Source organism: Opisthorchis viverrini (genome assembly GCF_000715545.1).
Source record: "Opisthorchis viverrini unplaced genomic scaffold opera_v5_495, whole genome shotgun sequence".
Taxonomy (NCBI): Eukaryota; Metazoa; Platyhelminthes; class Trematoda; order Opisthorchiida; family Opisthorchiidae; genus Opisthorchis; species Opisthorchis viverrini.
In genome coordinates, this window is record NW_008752150.1 from 157,945 (window position 1) to 178,953 (window position 21,009).

A 21,009-nucleotide genomic window follows, 5' to 3' on the forward strand; every position below is an offset into this window, starting at 1 on the left:
ATGGACAACAGTACTTTGGTGTAGCCAGCCACTTCAGTGCAATCCTCCTGGTTAAGTCTTCAGGTACCTCGTATCTGCCAATGATATGTACGGTTCCTCGGGTGCCATGAATCTGATAAATAAAGATGTATTTGACTAGGAAAGCCAATTTGATGGGATTAGGTTACATACAGCTGGTTGGAAAAGGATTACTTGATCTGCTTCATCCCCGGGGTTAAATGGCATCTGATAGGAAGCACAAGTCATCCCCGTTAATTGACAACAATAAACGATGGATTTTAAGGAAGACTTTAAAATGTGACACATATAGGCTGGGGTCTGCGTAATATTCTACGTACTTCAGCAAGTAAACCTTCTCCGTCCAAGTGTCTGAGCATTTAGACTTCAGGGGTAATATTGTCATCAGGTGGGGCAATGTGATAAAGCCCGTGGAATATAGTCTGTACAAGAGCCCGCGTTCGTTCAGTATGGCACACCTTTTACAGAACCAATAGTACCTCGCCCGAGTAGTGTGCCTTGGAATGTCACAGGACTCACCTTGTGTTAGTGAGAATTTCATCAAGAAACTTCAAAGGATTATGGTCTCCGTTTGTTGTGTGAAAAACTCCTTCTGCTTTGCCCTGATCAGCGTAGATGATAAATGTATCATTCACACAGCTATTTCCTCCATAATGTTATGGAGCTCATACTCCGAACGGCCCACAAATATGTCTTCGACAAACTGTCGCAACTAGTTATGCACTAAGACACCATCTGTCGGTTTATAGTAACTACATTGTAAAACGCTTCACAGTGATTCCACTCAGCTGTCAAAGTTTGGATAAACCCTCTAAATTACGTGATAGGTCTAAACAGACCAGGTTGATAAGCGGGCTTATAAGTACTGTCAAGCGCTTTAGCACTTGTGATATTTTTAAAAATACATTCACTACCAAACGACGTCACTACCACGTGCATTGTCTTTATGTTACGCGTTAAATTCAAGAACTTGGAAACCTTTACGTTGGCACACACATGGTTTGAATCTTACTAGATCGATCCCGCCAACTTGGGTAAGTCTACTTCATGGAGATCCGGGTACTGAGAACACTGAACACAAAGGTGTAGTGAAGCCCTTTGTGACAAGCATTCGTATGTTGGTGAATAATCGAGACCTATCGACCCTACATCCCACTTTTTGTAAGATGTCACGTTCCATCTCATCGGACAGTAATCTGGTGGTATCTGATAAGATCCACATATATCCGGCTTCATAACGCTGTCCCGTACCCTCTTTCTAGCGGTGCAATAAAGAGAGGCTCATTAGTCTGAATTACCCTCAGCTTTTGAAACGTGGTGGGTCATCAGCCTCTCTTTGGACAAAATGACTTTACGAAACAACGTGGGCTCTAATGATCTGATTTGCTGAGATCAGTTAAATTTCCGAATTGCATCCGAGCCTTCAATGAGTGAGGTGAGACGCAAACATCAGTATACAGAATTCTAATCAAACAGATAATTTGTTCTCAACCAAGCTAAAATGACTGACAACCAATTTACCAGAGTTATTGCAAATTCTGCTCTTAGGAAGTGGGCTTTATCATTGGTCTTTTGTTCATTTTTATTTTTGGATAAATGATCTGTTGGATATGATTCTGCGCGCGGATCCAAACACATCAGGGCCAGATGTGAGGCAACTTAAGACTCAAATATGAGAGAATGTACATAAGTGACTAACCAGACCTCGATCCTGTTGTCAGTAATCAGCTATTTCAAGGCACCTATTCCTCAGTGCCTACAGTGTTCACCCAACGACGAACTCGCAGGTAAAACCCAATGTTTCCGAGACATTAACATTAACGTTCACCAACTCCACTGTCCAGTGCCCTGTTCACCTGAACATAACTAATTCGTATGAAAATTGAAGCAATCAATCTGTGGAGGAAATTCAGACTTGTAGCTTCGTGACCACCATCCAGGATTTTTTGGAAAACCAGCAGCATGATAATCTGGAACCGAAAAACGCAGGTGTTTCTGGCTGCTAGCTATGTGGCTTTAAACTCACTCATAACGCGTCTTCATAGTCCAAGTAATCTTTTTCTGTGATCAAATCGGAAGTGGAATGTAACGGCCGGATATGTCCTGCAACGCTTTTTGAGACACGAATTTGAATGTTTCGTGTCATGCATAGACATACATGGGTACACACCAACCTATCGGCTGGACACAGACAATCGCGTGACCAAACGCGTGTTTATAAACGGAGAGAGTTTTGCACAGTTCATTTCAAGGGACACATTTGATCACACTGTACTGCATCTGTCATGCAGAAATCTCCTGCAGGTTGGATCACATTTTTGTTTTTTTAATTTGTTTCTTTCTAGTTGACTTTGACAACCCTCTACTACGTAGAGATTGTCCACTGCCACTGTATCCCCAGGTGAACATGATTGGTGCCCCCGTACACAAGGGACAACCAAAGAATGGGACTCAGTATGGGCCAAGCCTCATTAGAAATTCGGATATTGTCGAATTTCTCAAAACCATTGGTGAGTTTGTACCATATTTCTTTGGCTTTATCAGTCGAGTAGAATTGGCAAATTAGTTTGGTCCGACTTTACTGTTTATCATATTGTTAACATCGTACTACAGGTTCCTAGTTTACGTAGATCTGCAATAAACATCGAAGCCAATGTTAATGATTTTCATCCGTTAGAGAGCGAACTTTCGATTTTCCTACCGGAAATCGAATATATGTTAAAAGTAAGTGCACCCAAACCGGCCAATTGTATAAGAAGTCTGTCGTCTCTTGGCTACTCCTATCATACCTTCCTTCTACACTGTCCCTACATGAAGGTCAACCCTCTAAATGATCACTCTTCACCTTCTCTAGAGTTTTTCCGCTGGAATCGTTGGAAAACTTTCCTTGTAGGGTTGCCTCAGGGAGTTGCGGATCCGTCCTTCGAACTTGGCAATTTGCTTACAAACGTTTCATCCCCAGTCCTGGGAATATCATCAGTGTACTCACTAAAGAGAGTAGCTGGGCTATCAATGAATGGGTAGGTAGCTTGAGAGCTAAAGCCCTGATAAAACGTTTTGTGTATCTATGAGCAGTTTTCAAAGTTTAGGTCTAACATGGCCATTTGCACGTACTTCTGAAATCAAGATTAGCTGTTACTAGCTGCCCTGATATCGATAAGTTTTGTGACCCAACAAAGTGCTTAAACGGGAATTTCCACTATTTCGAACTGTGGATCATACGGAATACCCCACACTGGTGATGCATCATGCAGCAATGCTAAAACCCACTTCAAAGCACTATTGTTAGTCGAATTGCGAATTCGCATAGTACATTTTTTTGAATGGCCAGGTAACTGTCTCTGTAGGACAGTGAAAATCTGCCATATTCGAAATTGCTTTTCCCCTGATTAATTTACTAGTTACCGGGAGCCTTAAGCATCTTTGAAGGGTTCTAAAACAAAAGCTCACTAACCGCCCGTCTCTGAAGCGATCTCTACAGGCGTGGAATTTTGTCCAAGGCCTATGCAAATACCCGTTTTACTAGCGGGCAATTTCGTTCACTACCGAAAATATGACCCAGATATGTAGATGATACTTCCTTTATAAGGAAAAAAAGTTTTAAGTGTTCGGTCAAAAGTCTGTAAACGATTGATTGTTCCAGCTTATTTCGGTACATAGCTCTGTTCAAATCACACTATTTTGTTTATTGGGTCGATATCCCTTTTAAAACTGGGGCATGTCGCAGACCAACTCGGTCAGGTAGCTACCAGGAATTCAGCTTCGCCAATCTGTTGAACCTGAAACAAGGAGATGCCCTAAAATTGGTCCACCAAGCCCAACAGGATTGTAGCGACTGATTCCCCACAGAGAGCAACCCAAATCCTGACAATGACATCCCCTAGCGTTTACTGATTGCAAGCTGCAGCCACCATTCCCAGATACAGCAGCCAGCCTAAGAAATGAGGTCGTGAGCACCGAGGCATAAGTCGGTATGTGTCCGTCACATGTTCTGTAGTCTCAAAGCTCTCCATGCTTTCCAGATGAACGAATCACTACCGGCGAAACCAGTTTGAATTAAGTTCATACTAAGGAACTGAACCAAATGGGTTTACAAAAATGACCGCGTGTAAATCGGGTAATTGAGTGGACAGATGAGCTTTCGTATAAGTGAACACAAACGGCGTCCTCGCACTACTCCGAGAAACCCTACTGTAGGATCCATAAGCCGCCATATGACCCACTTCTCAGTTAGCAGATCTGAATGGCCAGCTGTTCGGTTGAGTTAGCTCGTATGAAGCACGTCAACCACGTGACCGGACATTTCAGAAACATGACCAAGAAATGTCATCTGTCAGTGACTGGTCATAGGTACGTAGCACGTAAGCGTCCCTGTAAACCACACGAATTGACTCCTACTGATTCCAGCTCACGAAATACCATAGAAAACAGCGTTAAATTCACTGAGATGGGTAAAAGAAAATTTACTTGAGCATCAGTTTGGCTAAGAATTAGCGGAACGTGGATTTCAAAGTTAAAGAAATCGCACCAGAATCTAGCAGAACAAAGGGGGTGGATCAGGACAACCGCTATGATGATGAAACGACCAGTTGTTTTGTATCGCTTCTACAGTTTTTTCAAGACCTAACTGATACGGCTGAAAGGTTGCAGGGTTTTCTTTGTATTGGATGCGCTACCGCTAAAGACGATATAGTTTGATTATTACCCACTATTTTCCGTCGCACTTACCCTTCTTTGAATGAGAGTTGCCACCGTTTAGCACAGTGCAAGTCCAATTCTCATAGGAGGCACTTATCAGGTCACTTACCTAATCATCCACTAGTGTCCCAAAAAGTGAGAAGTACCGCACGAATGCTGGCAAGCAGTCAAAGCTTCTAACAAAATCCATGGCCTGGGCTTGATCAGGCATTATTTTGATTTATATTTGTTACCCGGTATATGCTACCTGGAATTCCGTTGAAAGATTAAAAATATTGATCATAGAGACACGCGAGAGAGCTTATTTCATTCAACTGATAAGGCGAAAAACGCAGTAGATTCCTTTTCAGAACTAATCAAATGTTACAACCTATACTTGGTGAAACCAGTTTTAAACTATGCTTACTTGAGGGCCTAAAGTGAATTTTTCACCTGGAACAGCGAATACAATTGGGCTCCGAAAGGAAGGCGCTCCAAAACACTCCGGTGTTAAGCATTCTCACGTGCGATAAAAATGCATGTCAAACAGAAAATCCAATTTGTAGACCCACACATCCTTAGGCCGTTGGGATTCCAAATAAGTGTCGAAAGTGCGTGGACAGCAGAACACACTTCTGGGTTAACGTCATCCCCTTCAGTCAGTAGAAAGTCTCAGAAAACAGACCATAAAAAGGCATCTCCCGTAGTCTTTCCTCTGGATTTCCAATCCATGAAAGGATAGGGTTTGCACTCTCCAAAGCGTCCCACGGTTTGTTTTCAGGGGAGTGATTTGCCCCTCTATGTTAATAAAGGCTACTAGGCTACGTGATAACAAGCGAATGCATGGATTACATCCAAACTGTTCATAAACCGGTTGTTCAATCTCAAAGGACGCGAAAACCTCAAAATAACTATCATACTGTTACACTTCTGTACATTTTGAGCCTACTGTCCTAGTGCAATGGATAGCATCGAGAAGGCATCTTCCAGGCTCTTCGGCCCTTTGAAGTAGATGCAGCTAATCATGTGAAAGTCAAGTAACCGTCTGTTCCCATCACTTAATATCTTTTGCCGCTGCGCAGTTCTTGCGCAAAATTCCGTGCTAGAAACCTGAATTTGGAAGTACCTGTATCTAGAACAGAAGGTCATTTAGTAAGTGGACGATTACATGAGATATTGTGTTTTGTTTCTAGTCGAAAGTCTTGTTCACCGGTGACTGTGCTTACATTTGGGGATAAGCGAAGCTTCCGAGTGGAAACGAGATCAAAGCTTTCTGCAGAATGTGGCAAGATCACCAGCGTCTTGTGCAGGTGGAAAGTACATTTTTATGAAACCAGTGAAACATCCCATACCTTCTTTGTGGTGAAAGTATGAGCAGGCATAATGTTGCATCCCGTTTTTTCAGAAATTTGGATAGCACGGTTTCGCTGTTCACTTGACCGAGTGCCAGCAACTTGTCCATAGTTGGGCTAGTGAATACACGCTACCATTCAAACCTGACCGGTGTCACCATTAGTAAGTAGGCAGAAGAGCGCCAAGTACTGATGGTATATATGGTATATATATGGTATATATATATATGGTATATATATGATACATGTATGTAAAAAGATTAACCACATACATGGTTATTCAGTCCCGAACTCTCTCAAAGCGTTGAAAATGAGAGATATTCCTTACATCAGTTCGTCCTTCATTTAGAGAAATAACCACTTTAGTTATCTTTTTGCGACCTATTGATTGCAGAGAGCGAAGTATTTATTTCGTTAGGCCTCAGGGGGCTTAATTTACAGGTGCAGACGACCACAAGACCTCGGTGGAGCATTCGCAGCAAGTATACCAATGCCGTCACAAGCCCGTCTCCACACCATTCATGATTTTCAGGATTCTTCTTTATGTCTAAGCTGATTCGATAATTAGAGTTCAGACGGTCCCATACTCTTTAGAGGATAGAATTAAGAATTTCTGCTTTGACACAAAGTAGCAATGAGCCGGATGTAGTAATTTCGAGGGCCTTAGATTAGGGGATTCCTTGTTGAGACAATGATGATATTCAAGAAACCTGCTAGCTTTTTAACCTGTAAGAATATGGGAACACATAATCGATAGGTAACGTAAGTTTCGCTATCTCTGAAAACCGTAACGTCGCTGATCTTAAATTTGGCTCAGGTCAAACTCTGGCTGTTGTCCTATGAAGATTTTTGCACCATTACGTCCCTTCAGTACATAGCTATTTCTAACTGGATTTCACTAATACCGGGAATGCCTGGCACTTTGTACACATTTCTTTCGTCTAGGTGTGAGCTTAGTGGATCATGGTGACGTCGCAATCCAAAATGATGACCGCGTGGAACCAAAGGTCTTCAATATGGTCAACTGTTACAGTTTCATTGAGACAACATGCACCATTGCAAAGCGCGTAGAGGAGCTACTGAAGGAATCCAACTCAGGTATCAACGGAAAGCATCAGCGGGCTTCTCCTCTGCTCGTAGTCGGAGGGGATCATAGTATTGCGACAGGCACGATCCTGGGACACAAACGGGTGAAACCAGATGCATGTGTAATCTGGATAGACGCGCATGCGGATCTCAACACACCCCTGACATCATCTTCGGGGAACATGCACGGGATGCCTGTTGCCTTTTTGATGGAGGAACTGCAAGAGGAAGTTCCTTACATGAAAGAGATGGATCCAATCGAACCATGGTATGTTTTATATAAGTATACTAGTCAATACTCATTTGTTCAACTTTTGCAGTTGCTTTGAGTTCAAGCAAAAAAACTCTGCCTCCTTTCTACGCAATCCGATTCCTAAGTAACTCCCATATAGTTTACAAATTATTGTACATTCTTGTCTGAAAATTCTGTATTGGCTTTGCTTATGAAACATATTATCCTTTAATTTCAGTCTGAAGGCCAGAGAAATTGCGTATATTGCACTTCGGGATTTGGATCCGCACGAGGTGTAAGTTGATCAGGAGGTTTTGGTTTTGGCGGCGTACTGCTTCGCCAAATATGAAAGGAACTACATTGCTACTCTAATGCCACGACGGTGTGACTGTTTACTAGATGGCCGATCAGTGGGAGAAGAAAATCCTTGGAGATTAATTTTGGTTCCATTTAAGGCCACTCTTTTAAATGACCAATAACCTTATTCCCTGATTGAAAACCAAATTGTACGCAGGAGTAAACTCAGTTGAAAACTGGCTTGGTGCTAGCATTCACCTGAATGGGGTACACAATGACTGTCTCATGTTTCAACTGGAAAGCTACTCAAGATATCTGAATGTTTCATGTGACATGGGGTTGGCTAAAATCCTTCTGGCCAACACTGCTGTTTGGCCTGGATACTGATTCCAACTCTGTCAATCGCCAGGAGCTATGACGTTGCTTGGTGACCAAAGTTGTTCCGTTTAAATTTCCATTCTTTATAAGGGTATTTATATATCGAATCCCACAGCCCAAGGAAAACATTCGCCTGATCACACCATGTCCACTAGTGTAAGACAAAACTTTTCTGCTTCACAATCTGTCTTCAACTTTTTCACTGAGATTGCTGCCTAAAACTTCTCCGTCGAGCTCTGATACTTTGACCATCGACATGCCTTTGGGGCATTTATTTGTCGACCCTGAGTAATCAGAGGGTACCGTTTTACTTATTCCAAGCGTTAGAAGCTACGAACAATTTGTGCTGACCTAGGGAGTTCTGTTGCATTATTTGGTATGTATCTCTTGCCTGTAAATTGGTAAAATGTGGCTGCATGATTGGACGAAGCCAGACATAGACCTTCCGCTTGTGAGCCAGCTGATCGATTTGGTAGGCAAATTCCTTTAACTGGGCTGCAGTACAAGTCCTGGAAAATTAGTTGGAGACGAGACTGTTTCTCAAATAGGGAAGGCCATGGGGGCAATTACCGACCGTTAACACCCACAGCGTCTGTTTCACCTCATTTTCCACATCGGAGAGAGTATACAAGGCGACATAAAGCTCTGTGGATCACAGAAATGACATTTACTCAAAGAAGATAACTTAATGCTTTCGGTATTTGACTATCGGCATTCCCGAAGGAGTGGCCATGTCCGGTGGGATACTAATACTGATGTTGGTGAGATGTGCCCTAGAGAGATGGGTGAGCTAACTGCGCTTCATGGGTTTCACTGGGTAAAACGTGAATTTCGCATTACAGTGGAGTGCCTACGCTGCATAATTCTTTTCTGCTGAACGCTGTGCTGGGTGGAAACGATTGAGAGAAGGACATTCTGTGACCTACCACGAAGTATGCTCAGTTGGAGGCAAATGTCGCCTACCGGAATGGGAGACCGGAACATGACTAGCCAGTGGACAAGGACACAGGAAACGGTCCGTGCATATGAAAACCGTTGCCAGCAATCTGTGTCCATACAATTTTCTATTTCAGTGGGTAACCAGAATTTAGTATCAACCGAACGATAAGGTCATAACGGCTTGATAGCCGGCTACTCCTCCCTCCTTCTCTCATATTTTGACAAACGAAGTACAACGGCCCGGGTGGTGACATGCCATAGTATGGTACGTGTCTAATGGTAGAATAAGCGTGCCTAACCAGTTCAGCTTGTTTCACCAAAGCCCTACAGTACGAAGGCAGCTGAGGGGTTCAAGATTTTGGATCTTTTAAGGCCTATCAGTATAACGATCACAATACTGGTTTTCATTCAGTTTAACGCAACACTGAAGAGGAAACTTGTGTCTGTTCCTTCCATAAAATACCTGATGTTTGAAATATGTTGTCGGCTGTTGCATCCGGTTAGAATAACAGTCCTCAGTCACAGTAAAGACATGACATAGTGCGTGTCCTGGCGTAGTTTATTCTTGTCCACTGGAACCTTTGTCAAGCACGCTTTTATTAGTTGATGAAATTACCACACTGAATCCTGACCAGTTTCTTTTGGAAATTTCAGATATGACTTACGAAAGAACAACATTACTCATTTTACAATGGTCGATATTGACCGAATGGGCATCGAATGGGTTATCAACAAAGCCATTGAATCTGTCAATCCTCGGTAGGTTGCGCCTTGATTTTGGCATTTGCTTTTGTAGTTTATTTATGGTTAAATTCAGTAAGTATACGTGTTGGGGATATACAGTAGTACTTTGGTTTGTCTGTCGAATATCCAAAACGACAGATTCATGCTTGTATGGAAGAAGGACACTCATAAAGTGTCATTTAATCATAAGTACCAGACTGGGCCTGAAGATCATAGCCTTAGGTTGTTATTGAGATTGTTTTAGCCTAAATGGTATCTTATGACCATACGATGAAGGCCTAACCACAATGAGGGTAATAACATGCATACGTCAGACAATGGCATGTCCAAATCTAGTTACGGTGAAACAATCATTCGGCTGATCTTTCTGTATACGACGAACTAACCGAATATGCGCACAATCCGTTGTCCAATGTTGACAATGGTGACCATCTAAGGCATAAAATCTATGATCAAAGGAAACTTTTCGTGTAACAGAGTGAAGCGATAACTAGATCTGTGAACGTTAGCCTAATGGACGTGTGCCTTCCTTCGACTGCTTGGACCAGCAACGTTTGCTGCGTTTCGTTTCTCATTCTCTAGACGTAACCGACAGTATGGTTCTGCCAAGTTATACACCCCCCCCCCTGAAAACACAAGAACTGAAACATTTGTACAATGTCTGTTTTTATAAAAAATTTCCAGATTCTCGCACGAAAATCATTGTTCCCACCCAGTCAGTAGCTGATATGAGGTGAAGCACTATGCACTATGAAGCACTTTCCCTGTTCCTTCCGTTAAGCATATCCTGGTAATCTTTAGAATCTGGGATTTGACGTGTATTAGCACTTATGCCCCATCCAGCTGCCTCAGATTCCCAAACAAAAAATGCCAATACACATAAGTATACATATACGAAAAGCTACGCAAATGGTCGGATTTGGACGGGAGGGGAGGGCCTCAACAGACGTGTTACGAAAAAACGCTGTTCTTCACCACACCTGGACTTCAAACCCGGCTGGCCACACCTTTGCTCATAGACTAACACAACTACGCGTTGAAAAAACACGCCTCCATTACCTAATGCAATGCAATTTTGGATGGTAGTATAACTTTCTGTTTTGCACAGTAAAAATCCAAAAGACCACTGTAGGACCAGAACAACAGAGTGAATTTTGCTGCTAAGCTTGAGAGTGTACTCGAGAATCTTTGTGAATAACTTAGTAATGCCATTTGGTTATTGGTTTAGTCACAAAAAATAGAAATATTATGGAATAGTCTAAGGAAAATTAAGTTCCATAGCGGCTTACTCACATGTTTCGTAAAAATAACTGAAATGTACCTAATCATCACGAAAAAGTTCAAGAAATAGTGGAGTAGCTTTTTGACCAACTTGCTCAAGTTAACCAGTTCCAACACCAACACACCGCGTCTGCTTATTGCAGTGGAGGTACGATGTGAGTGTAGAAAAACGAGCATCGTTCATCCCCGTATACAGCTGGAAAATCTACCTGAAGTGCAGAAATGTGTTGTTTTAAGCACCATGATACCTATGCCTACTACTTTTCGTTCTTTTCAAGGCTAGAAAAACCCATTCACCTAAGCTTCGACATTGACGCAATGGACCCAACGCTTGCACCAAGCACAGGCACCACAGTACCTGGGGGCTTAACAATCCGTGAAGGATTGAGAATTTGCGAAATGGTTCATTCCACCGGTAAGTTGATTCCCAGTTCAAATAGGATCATCAAGAAGTAATCTGATGGGAATAAGTTAAGTCCAATCAGAGTTACCATTTTCATTCAAAAGACGTGGTTCAGTACTGTGCATTCGAGATATGACCAGTGAGGCCGAAATACCTTAACCGAGAGGTGGTATGTAGCGAAACGGCCTAACTGTACAATTATACACACATATCTCAATAAGAGAAGTCCCAGCACATTCGCCACCTAAGCCGATCAGTAACGAGCAATACGAAAAGCTTAGGTCTCACTGTGAGTCACATCTTAAAGACAGAGAGATGGTAGTTTCCCTTCAACAGAGAGATCGTCTTCTGACTAGATGCACTTTTGACCAGAGGATAAAGCCTGAGGGTAAACCTAGAATTTATCCCAAAAGCAAACTAATAACTGGCCTCCAGGAAATGATCGAAAATGTCTCCCTAAAACTTCCTCAAGAACTGGGCATTAATCAGCACTAAAAATGAGTTCACCTTCATTGGAATTGTGCAACTATTGGGAACGGTCATATACTTGGTCATTTACTTCGAGTGGAGTTAACTGGGTATGTAGCTCGGTTCGTCTGAATGTACTTGCGAAAACAGATATGAGTGCCTCGTATAAGAAAAAGAACATGAAAGTACGTGCTTTGGATCAGATCAGGTGCACGTTGGCGATAATTCTCCACAAGGAAACTGCTGACTGGAGCCACTCGGTTGTCCACTTGTTAGGTTCTCATGAGAATATCCTCTTTATTTTGTAATGTGCTACTCACAAGGCTGCTGAAAATTCTTCGACAGCCCACGACCGGTTTCGCCCTTCTTGGGGCCAAACAGGTAGGCGCAGTCCCCGAGTTTCCGCCAACCTTACGTTTTACTTGAAACCAAATTGCACGACATCAGCGAATATACACTCAATTGCAAACTAATTTGGTTTTTAGGGAGACTCACCTTGAACCCAGCTGAACACTGCAGGTGAACCTAGCAGCACATTCAGTTGCGTGGAAACATCAAAACCGAGAGATTCATCTGGGTTCCAGGTGAGTCTCTCGAAAAACCAAATTAGTTTGCAAATGAGTTTATATTCGCTAATATCCTCTTTAGTTCAATCTGCTTCTGTGCAGCTCTGTGCTGTACGGATGGGCTGAGTAAGGGTATGTATGAGCAAATAACTAAATTGACTACTACAAGTAGCTCAGAAGGCTGAATAATGCACAGTTTGCGTGGGCTTCACACCTGAGAAGTCGTCAATCAACCACTCAGTCAAGGTGTGACCATTTGATTTTGATTTCAGGATGACTAAATGCGATTTGGTCACGTTACCAATCAGCCACTGGTGGGCGAACGGTATGGTCTTGAACCACGGTCGGGATGTCACGAGTCCTAACGTCCCTAGGGAATCGGGAGCTGAATATATGTAATGTAATTCTCTGTTTTTCTAACTGATACACTTCCTATAATCAATGAAATCTATAACCAAACCTCAAAATCTCTTCAAAATATTGAAAATTGTACCTCATTGAGTAGAGCAATTCATTTCTCATCAAATTTATTGCACTATTGGGGGGGGGCTACTGAATTCGTTAGAACATTTTTTACTCCGCTTTGTATCCCGTATACTTGCTTAAGAAAAGTGAGCCAAAGTGATCAGACTGCGCTGAAAACAATAATGCTCAAATTAGGAGAACCAGTACCACTAATCCTACGCAGTGTGTTGTATACTGCAGTTCAAACCAACTCATTCACCAGACTGTTGTGCAGTAATATTTAATCTGCTTACCGTCCTGAGCAACCTCACATGTTTAAGTATCCGATTTAATTGACCATCATGTGCATGAGTTCCAATTGTAACTGAGTATCCAAAGTTCCAAGTACAACTTTGACAGGTAATCTGAACAATTAAAGATAGGTTTAATCCGCAATCATCGCACGATATTCGCTGAAAAGTGTACTCATGTATATTACAGAGGCAAGCTTAGTTAGTAATCGTTAGTGTTTCCAAACGTGCTAAGTTGAATTGTGTAAATACCATGTGTCAACTGTCACATCTGATGTCGTACCAACCTACACTGGATGTTGGAGGCGCAGCAAACTGAACATTTCCATTTGTGACTAGCAGTTCGGTCAACCTATAAGGTACATATTGTCCTACCCCCCTCTTCTAACCAACTGCATTCGGCCTTCATGATTAGGAAAGCTATCCGTCATGGATTTGGCTGAGTTGAATCCAAAGATTGGGTCCCAGGCCGATGTGGACCGCACGAAGCACACAGCCCTCACACTACTCAAAGCCTGCTTCGGTTATCGACGGAGTGGCCACTTGCCGTTCAAAGTGCATTCTCTATCTGACCATGGAATTGTGAGTCGAGCAGACCAACAAGCATCCTGTCAAACGCGATGTATTTAGTTAACTTAGCTATACTTTTGTTTGCATTCATCCCAACGACCGACATTAATTTTTATTCCACGGTCATACCGATTCATTTGTTTATTTCTTATTGCCTATAGTAAAGATGAAAATGCACCATTTTGAAATTCTCCTCTGTAAGCGTGGGGTGAGAGATGACCATTGGATCTGACTAAACGGCGTTTGTCTAAATTATTTTCGGATATCACGAGGCGAGAAATATCCCCGACCATGGCGGATTTTATCGACCCATGTTTTGTCTGTAGATGATCGAGTCTTGTAGCGTTGATGTGGCATCATCCCCGTCGCTGTTTTGAACGACAAACGGAGAGAGCTGTTTGTGTGTTGAGAATGCGTTTGGTCCTATGGTAACTCCTGATGAAAATCCTAAAAACAGTCTGTTTGTTTAAGTTGGTGGTCCACATTGAATTGTGCTCTCTGACGGTTCGTAGATTGAGAGCAACGTTTCAATGTAAGGAATGCCGCGTTATCGAACTGTCAATATATTATCGTTCTCACGTGATTACATGTATTTGGTGAGAACAGGCCAGATGCATCGAGGGACGGTGCCCAATATGCGGAAGTTCTAGGCAGTGTAATGGAGTTAGCAATGTTGTGGAATGTAGGTAGCTCGTGTGCGTTGTTTGGTTGTTGGTCTGTTCGCCGAGCTTGCCAGTTGGATTGCAAACGTTTCATCACTAATCGAGGTAGCATCGTCAGTGCGGTGTTGAGTGGGTGAATTCCTCCTCTTCTGCCCGTGATTATATAGCTTCTAAACAGTAGTTGGTAGTTCTGGAGACAGTCGTCGTGTGGTTTGTTTGGTCTTCTGTGGATCTCACGTGGTTTCAACCTCCTGTNCTCCTGTGTCTGGTTGGTTCGTTGGAGTCCACGAGACATGGTGAGATAAGTGGAACAAACTTGGTTGACAGTCATTTCATGAGTTACAGTGTCAGACCTGATCCGAAAATATACCAGATATTATGTCTACATTCCACTGCAGCTGAACGGCACAGCCACTTGCCTACGACATTATTTGTCACCTTTAAAGTGTTGCCATCAACTCTCAGCCTCGTGGATATGAGTGAACAAGTCATTGCAAACTGGACCACTGTAGCTGATGAATATGTAGCAAGGATGAATGGTAGGGAAACGATGGGATTTCGGGTTCATAGAATGCTAGTGGAATAGATAAGGGTTGTGGGACTCATTAAATCAAAAACTCACTGAAGCGAGATCTATTGTAACAGATCCAAGGCAGAATCTACCAATCCAAGAAAATCTTCAGGTTAGCGAAAAACTCGTAGTACCTGCCATCCAACTGAAGTATTTTTTACAGAAGATCTCAGGTTGCAATCAGTTCCAAACCTTGACTGAACGAGTCAGTTGCTTTCTGAATCACCTATCATTACTACAATGCAAATAAAGAGGCAATGGGAAACAGTTGTACATATACGATGGTGGATTTAACCGAACAGTACCGTCAGTATTTCTTTGCAGAACAGCGTCAACGACTGCTAATCACTGAGGCAAATGACGCAGAAACCTGAGCAGTCAGTTTTCGATTGTCTACACGATAAAGCCGAGCAGTACCATACCGCATCACTTAACTACAAGACATTCAAGCCAGAATTTAGAGCTATAAACTCCTTATTTAACCTAATGTATATAGCATTCTGTTTGGGTCATATCTACTAGATACCGGTTTTCCAAACAGATTGATATTATACTGAGGCGAACGAAGTGAAGAGGCTTGTTTGTAGGTCACTAATGAATCGTTGCGCAAGAATAACTACATAACTACTACTTGGGAAAAGGATCATGGGTCTATTGTGGGCCAGCAAGATGTAAACCAAGAACCATGCTGTTGACTGCTTTCGAAGTCGTCATAGGTTTAGGTCACTATAGCTTTGATTTGAATCTGTTGAGTTTCTGAGGATCTACTTGTTGGTTAGAATATAAGCAGTATTTGTCTTCATATACTGTACTGCGTATTGTGTGCGATTTTGCTAAATCAAACCGTGAGAGATGAGTCTGTAGTTAATAGCCCAGGTCTCGGTATCTCCCAATTATCGTCATCTCTGAGCTAAGGTTGAATTTGGTCCGATGCCTATGAAGTTGCTTGAACGAGGAAGCAAGTTGCCCACTCATTACCACGTGACGCTGGTTTAGTCGTTCATGTCATGCGTCTCGCTGAGGATGTCACTCCGAATGATGACAAAAAGCCCGCCTCATGCGGCTCGCTCATCATCTCATGTGTCACTCCGAATGATGACAAAAAGCCCGCATGCAAGTCCACTTGTCAAGTTCGGCGAAGCGACCGACCACCAGCTGATCATAGACCAGTGCGTTGTTTGAATAATATGTGAGCCTTTTATGTGGATCAAAATAGCTTGACCGAAATGTCCGAATAAGCTGTATATTCAGGGTAGATAGTGACTTACCTTATCGTCCCTATTCATCAATTATAGGCTCTTTACACGACAAGGTAACATCTGCTGCGTGCACAAAATCGCTCCTCAGAAGAAAGCTTCCGCCAGCTAAAATGATGACCCAGCAGCCTTAAGGAAAAGTGGCACCCACAGATGATATTGACCGAGATACCGAAGAGGCGAGGGCACCCGATTTTAGTGATTTACTATGCATTGGTTACCTACCAGCCAACATACATGCGTTATCACAATGACGGTCAATAGGGTAAAGTACTAAACACCTCTTGATGGTGTAAATAAATCTTACGGCCATTCGGCCTCATCACCTGATTTTCGGTTGCCTCTTTAGGACACTTGTAATACGTCTGGCCACGCCTTCTAAACGGATTAGCGCGGAAACTCACTGTGCATCACGATGTGCCACACCCTCCAAGCCCTCACATTTTCGCTGCAGATTATCATGCTTTTCCAAGGGTAAACACAGTCCAATCAATTAACGACGGAATCATTTGGTAATCAAGTAATATTTTCTCGAGTCACGGTGACGCAAGTGATCTTTCAAGAGCATCTTCGATTGGTTTGAAAGACTGACAATTCATCAGACCTTTAAAATCGAACGGAACAACTAGGCCAAAAGACTTGCAACCTCGACTCCCCTCCACATCTCAAGTCACAACAAAGCATACTGGGCCCGTATCCGTGCCTACCCAGAATCTGTTCAGATCTATAGATGCCCCATGTACACTTCTGATCAACCAGTCGCATTGTGTCTCAATAGCCCGTATCCCTACCCAGAATCTGTTCAGATCTATAGATGCCCCATGTACACTTCTGATCAACCAGTCGCATTGTGTCTCAATAGGGATCGGTTGACATAAACAATAATGCTGATCTCTTCTGACATGTGCAGTCCCCAGTAGGATCTAGAAGCGTAAGTTTTTCCGAAGCTTTTCTTGTCGTTGTCGGGGCTTTGAATGCTTCACTTTGCAAACCTGGTAAACGTTGACAAAACAGTCTGTCTAACAAAACTGACTGTATTCGGGAACAACTTGTCCGTGGGACCAGTCTGTTGATCTCTAGGTTGAAGACAGCTGAAATATAATAAAGCAACGACGGTTGGAACTGCTGACTTAAACAAAGCACGATCCGTGGACGTGACTAAACGATGAACCAACAGCCTGGTCATTGATATGATCGGCGTGGGTGATCTGTGATGATAGGTGTAACATCAAATGGACGAGCTATGATATGCGCAAACAAACCCACGAAGATGGACGCTTTTGAGAGAACAAGAGCCACAACCTGATAAGCATGAATATGGTTTGTACATCTCCATGAAGGTAAAAGTGAACGCTCATCTACCTGACTGGTAGCCATACCTCAGTAGGTACCCCCTTGATCTGACATCCCGAGCCACTGCAATAAAATGCAGTCAAAAGTTTGTCCCCACCGCGGACCTCTGATTGGTCGCTTAGGTTTGATTTGCTTCTACATCGCAACATCATAAGGATAAATTAAGCTCATACTCACTCATCCCTTGCACCAGCACCATGGTTTTCACTACTGCTCCGTCCTTCTGAGTAACTGTCTCTCTGCTGTCCGTGTGTTGGCCATAATAGACAAAGTGGGAAGTTCAAGAACTAGAATGACGGCAAAGTTGAGGGTGGCGATATAAAGAGGAAACGGAAGAGACGAGCAAGTTAGGTTAAGGTGATAATTTTAGAACTGTCAGGCTGCCCTATCAAAACTGACTCCAACCGTAGGTTTGAATGGCCCTTTTCTCCCCAACCACTGAGACGATATTTGCTAATCTTGCTACGTTGGATTCGAAACTCGAAACCTTTTCATTGGCTGACTGCTGGTCGTTTGTGCCCACAAGACCAATGATTTTCATCCAACTTTAGCTGAAGTAAGGATCCAGGGCGTACAACCTCGACCTGTAATTTGAGTAGGTATTTTAGTAAGTGCGCATTATGCTTGTTACCCTTTTACACCCTTGCACTATGCGTCCGATCGGTTGGCTTGGTAGGATCTAGAGAAATTTGGCTGTCGTGATCTAATCCAAAAGCGTTCGTGCATATTTTTTCGCATGAATGCACTAAAAACCTCGTCCCTGCTCGACAACTTCACATACATCTGACGCTAAACTCGATGTCGAGGCAATATAATCGTGTGCTTCCACCATAGATCGTGTAGTCAAATTCGTCCACAGCATGGGGACAGTGGCATACAATACTTTCTTATGAACATCTGCGGGCAGAGAGCGAGTACGAGTATTCCCAAACCAGACTCATGGTAAACTTCTACCTTCTGAAGGTTGAAATCGCATCTAGAAAAATCTACCCTTCACTCCTGAAACGCTGGTTGAAGATGGAGAAAGTTGATGTAGTTCCTGTACTCGACTTCGGCTTCTTCTAGCAGGTACCACCGTGGTGAACAACACCTCCTTTGGAGAAGATTGTAGATTACCACTGTCTACGGACAGCTTCCATGTGTCACATCGGTTACAGTGCTGATTTGGCACTTATTCACTATTGGCGTTCCCTTAATGTTGCAACACGGAATCAGTTGGTTTAGAATGAAAACGTTTTCACCAATTTTGTTGTCTACATAGTGTAATCGCATGTTGCAGTGTGCAATATTCTCACTGGGGTTTTGTAGTGCTAGTTTTATTAACGGGAAATGCTGCATCTTCATCTGTTTACAACAGCCTTATACCAAGGTCCATTGTTTATCAACAATCTGTGTACTTGAATCAACAGAGCACGTGAACCTGACAGACTTGCCTACTTGTGGAACATGAGTACGTTCCTGGCTAGATCAAACGACTGATATACTGAATGATCTACTTGTTTAATGCAATCAACAGTTAGCTTCGGGAGGTAGGTTTTCGAGCTCGGTCACCCAGGTCGGTCAGGATGTTGAATTTGCTCCCATCTTGTATCCACGATCGTCGACAATGATTGCCTCAGTGAATCTGTCACGTCCCCGTTCCGGTTGTGCCACCATGCTCGCACAAACTCGAAGGATTGGAAAGTTTGCTTCCCCTAGCAGGCGTCCACGCACCGAACGAGGTTCATCAAACACAAGTCTAGGCTCGGTTTTTATGCCGCAAACCGTTTAGTGCGCACTATTTGGGACTTATGAAAGGCTTATCGGGAAAGATAGACCGTTTTCAAGGTAAAAGGCTGAAAAAGTTAACAGTTCCGTCACAATCAGGACATATTGCAATGCTCTTCAGCTAAGTAGGTAAGCGAGGCGATAAAAACAGCTGCAGGTGCCCCGATGTTTCGGTAGTCAGACATGCGCAACCCTTGATCATTGCAAAAAAGGAACGAAGGAACCTCCGACAGATGTTTATTTTTACCGTCGCAAAATGGACATGAAATTGAATGAATCGGTTCGTAGAAGTAGCCAAGGTAGGCTTCACTTTAGTAGAGATGTGTTGACCAATTGACCGTACGCGTCGGCATTTTGGAGCCTCTCGAAAACTCCTAATCTCAACGTAAGTAAAAACCGATTTAGTTTCGAACTCGATGCATTCACAAATCAACACTAATCAGTTATGCGCCGTCTTCGAAGAAGTGGACACATGCATCCTGGTCATGACCACTCTAAGTTAGGCTGGTGGATACACTAATTCTACCTTGATAATCCATATAAGAAGTGTCGGGTTCCACTTACAAAGCCGATGGCAAAAATCGCAGATGATGCATTGAATATTTGGCTTCTTGTTATTGAAAGCTCAACCTTGAATTGGGACACCACAGTAATAACAAAGCTTAACTTAACCAGAAACCAGTAATAGTGAGGGACTAACTTACCTATTCTTCACTGATTCAAACAACCTTGAAGGTTCGGAAGGTAGATACAGATAATGTGTTTACTTCTACGTTTTCTTATAAGTGTTGCAAACCTACTTTTGCCGACCAGCTAATCAAGCATTATTACAAATATATAGTACAACTTACAAAGCAAAGCCAGTTGAACAACAACATTACGGTAGTTTTGATCAGTTTCTGTGCGCCAGCTCAATGCATCTTGTCTGAGACAGTACTGAAACACCACAACGAAGATACAGTACAACTACAATTGGTTTACCATTGGCCCAGATGGATCGGTCGTCTGAACTACTAATGTTCCATCAGAAGATACCCATCGGAACAAATGCCTTCACCCTCGTTTGGTGGCACAGATGAGTGAGACATCCTTTGTGGTAAATGTGCGCCTATTTTCTTCACCCACTGATTATCCGAATCGGTGGATCGAGTTTTTGGCCATACCTGTTGCAACGTACAGATTGACCCTGGCTGCTTGTGCTTCCTGGTGATCAAGTGCATTTCGATCTGGTCGTCAGGCTTGGCGATTAGCTTGCAAAATTTATCAACGCGTGCTTGAGTGAGTGTTTCGTGCTTGTTTGTGACTGCTCTTTGATTGGTGACGAAGCGAATGCGAGACGGTTGCCAAACTCAGTGAACAGGTTGACCACCAGTAAACCAAAGAGAGCCATTCATATCCCGATTCATCTTAATTTGGGTTGCACTACGCTTGATGTAATCCAGACAATTCATGTCAGTTAACATATCACGATAAAGTAATATGTTTACCGCTTGAGCTGTATATAATGAAATTATCTGATTGGAGAGTAGTACCACCATTGGTGGTAACTAAATCCATGACTTCACTGCGATTTGTAAGATATTAGCTAGCATAGTATAACACGCCATATATATATATATATATATATATATAAT

At 42.8% G+C, this 21,009-nt stretch overlaps 1 protein-coding gene across 1 annotated transcript in view; it reads left to right on the forward strand.

The window, feature by feature from the left end:
* T265_11382 (hypothetical protein) overlaps positions 1-13,943 on the forward strand; it is a gene marked incomplete at both ends in the record, with an annotated part of 31,241 nt that extends 17,298 nt beyond the window's left edge. The window contains 6 exons of the mRNA XM_009178021.1: positions 2,364-2,528; positions 6,993-7,401; positions 7,604-7,660; positions 9,634-9,738; positions 11,283-11,419; positions 13,612-13,943. Coding sequence (XP_009176285.1) covers positions 2,364-2,528; positions 6,993-7,401; positions 7,604-7,660; positions 9,634-9,738; positions 11,283-11,419; positions 13,612-13,826 — 1,088 coding nt within the window. The remainder of the gene's footprint in view (positions 1-2,363; positions 2,529-6,992; positions 7,402-7,603; positions 7,661-9,633; positions 9,739-11,282; positions 11,420-13,611) is intronic.
* Between the last annotated feature and the right edge of the window lie 7,066 nt (positions 13,944-21,009).